General features: G+C 39.9%; 1 protein-coding gene across 6 annotated transcripts in view; it reads left to right on the top strand.

The window, feature by feature from the left end:
* Nucleotides 1-12,007, top strand: part of NDUFAF5 (NADH:ubiquinone oxidoreductase complex assembly factor 5) — a 28,115-nt gene extending 16,108 nt beyond the window's left edge. The window contains exons 8-13 of one of the 6 annotated variants that reach the window (XR_004301218.1): nucleotides 2,782-2,842; nucleotides 4,978-5,021; nucleotides 6,916-7,012; nucleotides 10,565-10,659; nucleotides 11,010-11,092; nucleotides 11,262-12,007. Coding sequence is in view for 4 of the 6 variants with exons in the window: in XM_032419538.1 (XP_032275429.1) it covers nucleotides 2,782-2,842; nucleotides 10,576-10,659; nucleotides 11,010-11,092; nucleotides 11,262-11,354 (321 nt within the window). In the remaining 2 variants the exon portion in view is untranslated. Of the gene's footprint in view, nucleotides 1-2,781; nucleotides 2,843-4,823; nucleotides 5,022-6,915; nucleotides 7,013-10,564; nucleotides 10,660-11,009; nucleotides 11,093-11,261 lie in introns of those variants that run through there. The other 5 variants (XR_004301219.1, XM_032419538.1, XM_032419539.1 and 2 more) reach the window with 5 other exon arrangements.
* Nucleotides 12,008-12,196: the final 189 nt, after the last annotated feature.

Consider the following 12,196-nt stretch of genomic DNA (forward strand, 5'->3'; position numbering starts at 1 on the left):
ATTTCCTTTTAGAATAGAGTTGCCAGATAATATATTAGGAGAAAACTGCAGATATGGTCCATCTTAATTTGAATAAGGACTTTGACAAAGCTATTGTGATATTCTTTTGATTGAGATGGAGATAGTGCTTTTAGTTTCATTGAAAGATTGTTTTTGAAGGATATTGCTTAATGGCTATTGTTTTTAATCTTATGATTTCTTTAAAAAATAGTTTCCTAAGGTAGAAAAATATAGAGAAGAAATTGACTACCCAGAGATGGTCTTATTAAAAAGAGCACACACAAACAACATGGTCATGCATATGTTAATAAGAAAAAGGAAATTTAAAAAATGTATAGATAGAATGAGATAAACAGAGCAGGTCTAAAGTGAAAAGAAGTCTCCTCCTCCTGACTTCTGATACGTGGTCCCTCTCCCCAAAGATGACCATTGTTGTGTGTATATCCTTTCAAAACAATTTTTTATCATAGACCACTATACAATTATGTCATTTAAACCTACATATGCACCAGTATATACCCTCTGTTGCTTTTATAAGCACTCTTCAGGGTTTTTTTAGTTAATAGCATACCTTTTTCTTTTTTTTTTAAGATTTTATTTATTTATTTGACAGAGAGGAGCAGAGGGAGAGGGGGAAGCAGACTCCCTGCTGAGCAGGGAGCCTGATGCGGGGCTTGATCCCCAAGACCCTGGGATCATGACCTAAGCCAAAGGCAGACGTTTAACGAACTGAGCCACCCAGGCGCCCTAGTTAATAGCGTATCTTGGAGATCTTCCCCTACAATATCTACCACATTTCCTAACAGCTGTATGGTATTTCATTAAGTAGATATACTTTAATCAGTTCTCTGTTAATGGACATTTAGATTATTTACAGCTAGTTTTTTGGTTTTTTATTGTTGTTTTGTTGCTATTTCAGTGCTGTAATGTATTTTCTTTCACATAATCTTGGCACATCTGTCAGGTCAATTTCTAGCAACAGAATTGCTGGGTCAAAGAATCTGTACCTTGAAATTTTGACAGATAGGGTCAGATGACTTTCCAAACGTAGCATCAATTTATATGCCCCATCAACAATATAAGAATATGGCAACTCTTGCTTATACTTTGTTTTGTATCTTTAAGATTAAAAATAGTGGTCATTTTGTTTTGCATTTGTCTGGGAATTAGAATGGCTTAAGATTTATTTGAGAGAGAGAATAAGTGGGGGCGAGGGGCAGAGGGAGAAGCAGACTTCCTGCGGAGCAGGGAGCCTGACGTGGGACTCGATGGGACCCTGGGATCATGACCTGAGCCAAAGGCAGACACTTAACCGACTGAGCTATCCAGGCACCTCTAGAATGGATGTTTTTGATAAGTGTTCTTTGGGCTTTATACTTGATTCTGTTCAACATTAAAGTCCAAAATCAGGAGGAATAATGAACACCGTAGATAAAGTTACAAAACACGAAAAGATCTAGACACTTCGAAAGTGGTTAATGCAAATAAGATGAAGGTTTAGTTACATGCAGCATTTTGACACCAAACTTGGGGGAAAAAAAGTATGTGTCCTGTATTTGGGGGCTAATTCCCAATATAGGGAATTTTTTACAGAGATCTAAAGATTAAGAATCTTTAGGAAGATTTCTCTTAGAATAGTGAATATTTATTCTGCAGTTTGACATTTTCATATATCAAGCATAAACCAGATGACATCTGTAAAGATTATGTGCTTAACACAGAATTTTATCACATCACAGCCCTGTGCTGGTTGGGCAGCTTATCTCCATCCCATAGTTGTGCCACCTGGCCCTTTCATCTTCTGAGGTTACCGCAGCCAAAGGGATGGCCTGGAAAAGCCCCACTAGTTTTTTATTACCTTGCTCTTTCCTTTCCTTTTGCTGTGGTAGGCCAGAAGAAATGCCTTTTGGGGGCTGGGAAGTATCAGGAGCACCTGGATATTTGGGGAGCATCAGTCCCTGCCACTGTACCAACCGTAAACTCTTGTATCAGACTTCAGAAAGAAGGGAACATAATTGCCCAGAAGTCCATTTGAGAAATAAATTGTATGTGCCAGCAGTGTGCCTGTCTCCCAGGTGAGCCAGTGCAGATGGCTGCATTACTAGAAGCAGATTGGAAACATCTTGGGAGATGACCCTATTTGGCTTGATATTGGGTGCCACTTTTTTTTTTTTTTTGATTTTTAGAGAGAGGGAAGGTGGGGGGAGAGAATCCCAAGCAGACTCCTAATTGAGCACAGAGCCCAACGTGGGGCTCAGTCTGACTACCCTGAGATCACGATCTTAGCTGAAACCAAGATTCGGACGCTTAATGACTGCACCATCCAGGTGCCCCTGGGTGCCACATTTTAAGAGACTGATTCTGACAACGTACATAGTAACTCAGTAGGGATGTGTAAGGATCTATAAATCTATAAATTTTGTCCAGAAGACTAACCTCTCCGTCTAAAAACTTACAGTGTCCTGGAAAAGTTGAAAGACTTGAAGAAGAGGGTGATGGTTTGCAGATACAAAATAGACTTGTTTTGTGTTGTTCCCAGGGAGAGAACTGGAACTGGGTTGATGGAGTAATTTTAGGAAGATTTCTCTTAGAATAGTGAATATTCTGCAGTTTGACATTTTCATATATCAAGCATAAACCAGATGACATCTGTAAAGATTATTATAAAGAACATTCCTGTTTACCATGAGAAATTGGTCTGGGTAATCTCTGTGGCCCGTTTTCAAATCTGGGTCTTTTATGATGAATGTCAAATGAATATTCCTTTTTCTTTTTAAATAGGATACTGATGAAATTCAAGTTAACTATCCTGGGATGTTTGAACTGATGGAAGATTTACAAGGTAACACACTTTAAAGAATGTTTAGTCTCCATTTGAGAGTCATATTTTGAGAGCAGACTCAATGGAAAGTACTGGGGCTAAGCACTAGGGATACATTGGTGAGGAGAAAGCAGACTGTCTTCATGGAGCTTATAAAATAAAATGGGCGAGGCAGACATCATGCAGCTGCCATAAAGATAAATGTTAAATTAGAATTGTGGTAAGTGCTACAAAGTAGAGGTGCATGGTGCTATGACTGCTTCTAAAAAGATGGCGGAACTTTCTTGAAGGGTGCATCTGAGGCAGGTAGAGCACATCAGTGACTTTCTCCAACAATTGGCAGCTCAGGTCCAGGCACAAGAAAGCGGGTAGTTGGGTTAGTGTGGGATTGGGGTTTATTAAAGGGATAAGTCCTAGTCGGAGTCAACGAAAGTCTTGTCTGAGGAAGTGGTGATTGTGCTCTAAAAAATGAAGATGAGTTAACTAGGTGAAGAGGGGAGGGAGGTGAGTCGCAGGCAGGGAGAGTAGCATGTGCAAAGGCTCTGTGGTAAGAAAGAGCATGGCAAGTACTGAAAGGGCATTTTGGCTAGAGTACAGGGAATAAAAAGGAGAGAATTAAATAATGAAATTGGTGAGTAAATGGGGACTGTATAGTCCCTGTTGAGATTGTCTTTATCTTAAAACCCCTTTGAGGCATTTAATGGAGGGAGAGGGGGGAAGTCATGATATCAGATTTGCATTTTGGATAAAATGGATTGGCAGATCAGCTAGTAGGGAGACTCGTTGCTGTAAAGCTTATTGAGAAATGATGGTGGCTTGGATTAAGGTGGTGGCAGTGGAGATTTGAGACAAGTGAATGGATTCTAGAGATAATTAGGATGTAAATTTGGCAGTCCTTGCTGATGGGTTACATGTGGGTGAGTGGAGAGAGCTATTTCAAACATAACTGCTGAGTTTCTGGTTCACATAACCAGATAGACGGTGCCCCTTCATTGACAGAGAAAACAGTAGAAGAAGACCAAGTGCGGACAGGGACACCTCTTGAGTTCACATGTGGGTATTTTGGGTTTGAAGTGCTTGTCAAATGTCTAAGAGGAGATGTCAAGTAGGTGGCTGGGTGTGTGGGTATGTTGTTTTAGAGGAGATGATTGCCTGGTTAAAATATCATGAGTCATTTGTGAATTGGTGGTATTTGAAGCAATTGCCTGGAACGAGAGCATGAAGTGAGAAGAGAACACGGCCAAGTACTGAGCCGTTAGGAACCTAATAGACGGTGACTGAGTCGAAGAAGGACGTGTCTGGACGTATTACAGATGTGATGGCAGAGGCAGAGTATTGGAGAATCATTAATGGTGGGGAGACTAAAAAATCTCAGAGACCATGGCACTGGTGATTATTAACCTAGGGTGGTGGCAGGACTTGGGGTACAGATGGAACCTGAACCAGGTGCCAGTCCTCTGATGAATGAGAAGAGGGACTGGGAGCCTGATGTCTGTGTCTGACAGCAAGCAGGAGTGAGAGAGGGTGACGGCCAAATAGTGTGGGTCTCACCTTGTTTTTAACAAGTTAGAGACAAAATGGCCTGGAAGAGGCTTTGAGGAGCAACAAGGATACAAACCCTTACCTCCCAATTCTGAAAGAGGTAAGGTACGCAGATACACACATCTGCCACAGAGTGGGCTGCTGGAGAAGTGATTTTCTCCAAGGAGAGCTTTGACTTGCCTAAGAAATTATGAGCTTTTACTTTTTATTACACAAATGGCATAGGCAGCTTTGCTGAGTGAAGGAAGCTGAAGCGATTAAAGGTGTGTTCGTTGAAACCAGAACTGTGCTTACCTAGGGGAACCTTAATCTGGATCCTGAAAAATGAAGATGATTTAAGCAAGAGATTTATAAGACTAAATAGCTTGCAGTTATTTACAGATTTATAGCTTTTCTTAAACGCTATTGCAGTTGCTTCTCTTAGTAGTCCTCTGGTAACTATTTATCTCTGTATTACAAGTGATGAATATGAAGCCCAAAGGGAACACTTGCCTGTTAATGGCAGAATTAGGTGCCAAACTCTTGCCTTCTTGACTCCTGCTCTGGCAGTCTCTTACCTGACCCGACTTCTTTGGGCTGCCCATTTATAACAGTCCGTTTTACCCATCATCCAGCCTCCTCTGAGAATGGCACTTCTCTTGGCTTTCCAAGGAGAAAGGTATGTAGCTGAAAACTTACTACTGTAGTCACTCTTTGTTCATTATAATTTAATACAGGATTGGCAGCTTATAGCGTGTGTGCTTGAGATGACAGGGGATCAGTGATAAATCACACATTCCCCTCCCAAGCATTGCCCCAAACACTTGGCTTCCCATGACATAATCACGGAGTCCCTTCATCCAAAGATTTGAGAGATGGTGGTGGGTCGATGATGTATCATTCAGACTCTAATGATAAAAATATTTCTCAAATGCAGCATTTATTTTTATTCTGCTATATAATAAATGCTATGCTCATGATTCATTTCAAGAGAGAAGCAAGAAAGAGACTAGAAATTAGATGCATCAGTTGGAAAAGGTTACTACCCACTGATTTAAAAATATAGAACTTACTCTGTGCTGGGTGCAGTTCTGTGACATTTTCTGATATCCTAATTTTACAAATGAGCAAATAGAGACATTGAGAAGTTAGGTATCTTGTTCATGGTCACACTGGAACTGGAATTAGGATTTGAATCCAAAGTCTAATACTGCCTACTTGATCTGTGTGCATTTTTTTTTTTTATTGAAGTTAGCATAGTAAAATGCTCTAATCTTACATGTATAGTTGCTTGTATTTTTAATCACTATCCAGACAAGGATTAGAACATTTCCAGCCCCCTCAGAAGGTTGCCTCATGCCACTATCCAGTTGATAACCCCCGCTTCCCCCAAGGGTTTTAAATAGGTCATCTATTTTGAGGACCTGTTGCCTGATATTTACCTTAAGAGGCTTTGCCAGTGCTTCTCTTATTTTTACTGTTAAGCCTTTTATATAAATCATATATTTTAGTCTTTGAGTCTCTTATCCTTAGGAGGATTAAGAAGAATTATGTAAAGATAACTTGTAAAAGTGATATTTAATGAAGTAGATATAAACATTAAATGGTTGATTTTATATTCATTCACTTACCATTTATTGAACATCTACCATGTGCCAACTATTGAGCCAGTGATGAAAATACATAGTTCCTTATCTCAGGGAGCTTGTGCTGTAGTAGTGACATAGAGATAAAGAGAGAGACATAGGCATTTAACTGTAAAATGAGATAATTGTGTTTGAAAGTATAGGGAAAAACAGAATCCCTAAATCTGCTTAGGGTATCAGGGATGCTTTTGTAGAAGAGGCAGGACCTAAGCTAAAATGAGTTTGCCAGGAGAGTGAGTGAGTGGTACAGGTTTGGGGCATTGCCTTCCAAGCCAAGGGAATGGTCCGTGTAAAATCATGGAGATGCGAGAGAATACACACTTCCTTCACTTTCCTAATTAAGAAACTCTACAGTAATTCTGTATCGCTTGAATATGTAGGGTGGAGAGATGATAGGAAATGATGCAGGATAGTCCACCAGAGGCCTCTAGATTTTATCAGGTGAGCCTGGTACTGTGGGTGGAGAATTTCATGTGAAGGAGAGACTGTCAGATCACTGTGTTAAAAAGCTCATCCTCCAGCATTGTTCATAAAGCATACTCTATGAGGAAGGTAAAACTAGAGCTAATATAGTTCATCTCTCTTGTTACACGTGAGTAAACTGAGGCATAGAGAGAAATTAAATAACTTGCCCAAGGTGATATAAGTGATAGAGCCAGGATTTAAGTCCAGTGTAGCAGCCTAACTCAGATCCTGAAATCTCAACCACTCTGCCTTTAAAAGGTCAGAGGCAGCTGAGATGGGAAGGAGAGTGGTCCAGGGATGAATGGAGGGGGCGCGGAGCTTGGGTGACTACCTCCAGGTGTGCTTTGCTTACTGGAACATGGTGTTGCCTTCAAATTGGTTTTTGCTATTTTATATTGTTACACTTTTTTCTTGATGGTTGTAGTGCTTCTCATTTGAGCTGCCATTGTTATTAATTCACAGAAAAAAGTCCAGAATGTTGACCTAATTTTACAAAACAAGTTGTGTATCAGCTGATGAATGCATGAAAAGTTTTGGAGGCTTTCACAGTAGTTTTAAGGTAAGTTCAGTTTGTTTGTTTTTTAAAGACAGTACTCAGTATTGTTCCTCCTAAAGCATAGTAGATTAGATTTTTATACAAGCAGTTGAACTTAACCTTAAAAACACTGTGAGAGTCTTAAACAGTCACTTGCTTCCTGGATTTTAATGTTATCCCAAAGCCCAGAGCTGGTCAGAAGTTCCTAAATGTGTTTCCCAGGTGGTCTTCAGTAAAGGTCTACCATGATGCATTATGAAGTGTTCTCATTCCATTTTGAAGATGATAAAACCGTTTAATTAGAGTTAAGTGACATTGCCCTAGATTACTTAAGGATACGAACTGGCATTATGATCCCAAAGTCTAGACTTTCTGCGCCACATCACACTGCTACCACGAGGAGAAAGGAAGGTTGGTATGGTGGAATGCTTCTCTTGTGAGGCAAGCAGCAGAGTTACTGACTGTAAGTGTTATGCAGTAGTGCTCTTGAATTTCTGTATCAGAGAGAACATTATGCCTAGTAATCTTAGTGTATCTAATACCAATTTTCTAAAAGGCATTTTAGAATTTCTAGTGTATTAAGTATTCCCCCCTCCCTCCATGTATTAAGTATTTACATTAAATAAATTAAACCTGTTTTCCACTGGTATTGCCTATATCTAAGGTGTAATAAGTCATGGCACTGAGAAGGTGAACAGAAATGAAAGCACCACAGCCATCATCAACAATAGATTCTTTCAATCCAACTCCCAGTTTACCTCTGGTCACTTGATATGGTTGATACAATGTAGGAGAATGTTTTTAAATCAGATTATGTAATGGGTCTGTAATGTTAGCTATAGAAGTTCAGAGATCATCTGGTCTGGCCACCTAGAAGACCCATAGCAATTGGTCTAAGGTCATGTAGCTGCATTGTGACAGCAAGAATAAGATCCACCTTTTTCTTCATGACAGTCTAGCTCGTATATCTATCGTTCTTCATTAATTGGGGCTGTTGTATTCATAGGATGCTGGACATTGCTTTTAGTGTCAGAGATTCATTATTTTAAGGAATAGTAGGAACATTTTGGGATTGGAGAAGAGAAAAAAGTTTTACTTACTACAGCTGATTTGTTGATTGTTTTTAATAAGGCCATTGAAAACTTGGAAGATTATTATTTTTAAACTTCTAAAGAACAACTGATATTGGGAAGTTTATTGGGGCTTTTTTGTGAAAGTAGAAAAACAAAAGTAAGAACTGACTTTTGGTGGTGTAGTATATAGAGAATAAATAAAGGATTTTTACTTTTGAAGTTTGTTTTGATTTCGTGGACTAGTTTAAAATGTGGCCTCAAAGGAATTATAGTATATGCATAAAAAATAAAATATACAGCACTAATTGTTAATGAACAGTAGAAGAATATGAATCCTAGCTTTTAGGTATCAACTTGAAGAAAAAAGTCTAGTGATGCCTAGGTGGCTCAGTCAGTTAAGCATCTGCCTTCTGCTTAGGTCATGATCCCGGGGTCCTGGGATCGAGCCCCACATCAGGCTCCTTGCTCAGTGGGGAGCCTGCTTCTCCCTCTCCCTCTGCCTGCTGTTCCCCCCTGCTTGTGCTCTCTCTCTCTGACAAATAAATAAAATCTTTAAAAAAAAAGTCTAAGAGGTCTTAGCCGCAGCAACTTCTTCCTAGAAACATCACCAAAGGCAAGGGAAGCAAGGGCAAAAATGAACTATTGGGACTTCATCAAGATAAAAAGCTTCTGCACAGCAAAAGAAACAGTTAACAAAACCAAAAGACAACCAACAGAATGGGAGAAGATATTTGCAAATGACATATCAGATAAAGGGCTAGTATCCAAAATCTATAAAGAACTTATTAAACTCAACACCCAAAGAACAAATGATCCAATCAAGAAATGGGCAGAAGACATGAACAGACATTTTTCCAAAGAAGACATCCAAATGGCCAACAGACACATGAAAAAGTGCTGAGCATCGCTGGGCATCCGGGAAATCCAAATCAAAACCTCAATGAGATACCACCTCACACCAGTCAGAATGGCTAAAATTAACAAGTCAGGAAACGACAGATGTAGGCGGGGATGCCAACATCCTACAGTGTTGGTGGGAATGCAAGCTGGTGCAGCCACTCTGGAAAACAGTATGGAGGTTTCTCAAAAAGTTGAAAATAGAGCTACCCTACGATCCAGCAATTGCACTACTGGGTGTTTACCCCAAAGATACAAGTGTTAGGATCCAAAGGGGTACATGCACCCTGATGTTTATAGCAGCAATGTCCACAATAGCCAAACTGTGGAAAGAGCCAAGATGTCCACCGACAGATGAATGGATAAGGATGTGGTACATATACACAATGGAATATTATGCAGCTATCAAAAGGAATGAAATGTTGCCATTTGCAACGACGTGGATGGAACTGGAGGGTATTATGCTGAGCGAAGTAAGTCAATCAGAGAAAGACATGCATCATATGACCTCACTGATATGAGGAAAACAAATTGAGGGTTGCTGGAGTGGTGGGGGGTGGGAGGGATGGGGTGGCTGGGTGATGGACATTGGGGAGGGTATGTGCTATGGTGAGCGCTGTGAATTGTGAAAGACTGTTGAATCACAGATCTGTACCTCTGAAACAAATAATACATTGTATGTTAAAAAGAAAAGAAGAAGAAGATAGCAGGAGGGGAAGAATGAAGGGGGGGAAATCGGAGGGGGAGACAAACCATGAGAGACTATGGACTCTGAGAAACAAACTGAGGGTTCTAGAGGGGAGGGGGGTGGGGGGATGGGTTAGCCTGGTGATGGGTATTAAAGAGGGCACGTTCTGCATGGAGCACTGGGTGTTACATGCAAACGAATCATGGAAGACTACATCAAAAACTAATGATGTAATGTATGGTGATTAACATAATAATAAAAAAAAGTCTAAATTTTATATATGTATATATGTAGGCTCCAAGCTGGGCTTGAACTCACAGCTCACAACCCTGAGATCAAGAGTCAGATGCTTAACCAACTGAGCCACCCAGGTGCCCCAGAAGTCTAAATTTCAAAACAAAGAAAAGTGCCCCTGTAAAGAATGCACATAATTTCTTCCTAATCTGGGATTAGTAATATATTGTAAAATCTGAAAACGCATCGTAGTTTTGGTACTGTCTAATGAGTCTCAGAGCCCTCTCCCAGACATTTATGGCTTAGAAGGAGTGAGGCATTGTAGCAGTGCCCTGTCCTCTGAAGAGCATCTAAAAGGGGTGTAAAATGTGGCATCCTTGGAAAGATACTTGCCAACTCCTCATGACTCACCTGGAGGGTCAGTTGCCTTGCTTTTGCCCAGCTGGCCTGCTTTAGACCACTGTTGGCAAGTAAGGCATGCTTATGGGACTTGCCTCCTGAAATTTGACTTCTTCTCTGGTCTTAATATCCAGAAGCTTCAAGTAGTTTTTGCCTTGGAGTCACTAAGAAGCCTAGCTACAACCTATTAGAGAATGGGGAGGGGTACACTGTTGGATGTGAAGAGGTTAAATTTGTGCTTTGAGTAGCTCAGCTATTGGCGGTATTATCTAAAATTGCCTGTAGTGTATTTTTAGGTATGGGTGAGAGTAACTGTGCTTGGAATAGAAAAGCCCTGCTGCACCGAGACACGATGCTGGCGGCCGCGGCGGTGTACAGAGGTAAGCGAGCTGGCTGTCTTTTCCACCCGCGCTTCACTGAGGAATGCGTGCCCTACCGTGTTTATCCCTTAACGTTGCCAGTACTTTTTCCTTTCCCATTAAGGCATCATCAGATTTTTGTCCTTCCTTTCAGAACACAGATCCTGTAGTTCTGTATCCTTTTTCCAAACAGCCCTTAACTATATTTTTGTCAGCTTCTCAGCGTTGAGGATTTTTCATGTGAGGCATTCTCAAAGTCCTCCGAGTATCCCAATATCCATTTCTCTTTGGAGGACATGACTTTTATTGAGCAGATGTTTTTCTTCCTGCTTCTATTTTTTTCAGATTGTAATCATTATTTGTCTTTATAGAAATGTACAGAAATGAGGATGGTTCAGTACCTGCCACATATCAGATCTATTACATGATAGGATGGAAATACCATGATTCGCAGGTAATATTATTAAGACAAATCATTTTTCCTAGTGGGTTCATGTTTTCATTTACTTTTTATTTACATAGGGTGGGGTTTTTTAAAAAAAATACATGATGGCATTAAGGGATTTCATGTAGAGCTGTATATTTATCTATTTCTAATATCTTTAATCTTTCATTATATTCAGGCAAGACCAGCTGAAAGAGGTTCAGCAACTGTGTCATTTGGAGAGCTGGGAAAAATAAACAATCTTATGTCACAGGGGAAAAAGTCACAATAAATACTTTATTCAATGCTAATGTAGTCCAGAATTTTCATCAGAGATGGATAACTTTCACATCTAAAATTACATTTTGAAGCAAGAAGCAATCTATAAGCAATGTACTATCAGACTTGTAGTAATTAGAATAACCTAATCCTACATCTACATTTAGTAACCCTTTCGGTTTTACGTAGTTTCTGTTTTCATATGGATACTGCTATCTGGTGATTCGAATGTCTTATTTACAGATTCAGCCCCAAAGCAGGAAGATATTTCAGTGAAAAATCCACAAATATGTTCACATTTATAAATGCCTGACTTGATGGAAAAACATTGCCCACGCTGACATTTTGTACCTTTTTCTCCTTCTGATCTTTTGTTACTGCCGTGAGAGGGTGAAAACAATGGAGATGAGAGGAAGGACAAGTTGGTAGATTCTCTAGAGTTCCGGATCATTTGGAATAAAAACAGTTTTTATAATGATTAGTCTAAGATACTCAAGCTAAAATTATGTCACACTGTCATTTTTGTTGTGAAGACAGTATAGGCTTGTCTCTCCAGAGCTATTACATAGTTTTATACTTTAGAAAAGTGTGGATCTTGGGGCACCTGGGTGGCTCAGTCGTTAAGCATCTGCCTTCAGCTCAGGTCATGATCCCAGGGTCCTGGGATCGAGGCCCGCATCGGGCTCCCTGCTCTGCGGGAAGCCTGCTTGTCCCTCTCTCACTCCCCCTGTTTGTGTTCCCTCTCTCGCTGTGTCTCTCTCTGTCAAATAAATAAATAAAAATCTTAAAAAAAAAAAAAAAAGTGTGGATCTTTAAATTGACTCTTTCCTCACCTTTTTTTTTTTTTTTTTTTTT

The sequence above is a fragment of the Phoca vitulina genome, unplaced genomic scaffold (assembly GCF_004348235.1).
Source record: "Phoca vitulina isolate PV1807 unplaced genomic scaffold, GSC_HSeal_1.0 scaffold22, whole genome shotgun sequence".
Taxonomy (NCBI): domain Eukaryota; kingdom Metazoa; phylum Chordata; class Mammalia; order Carnivora; family Phocidae; genus Phoca; species Phoca vitulina.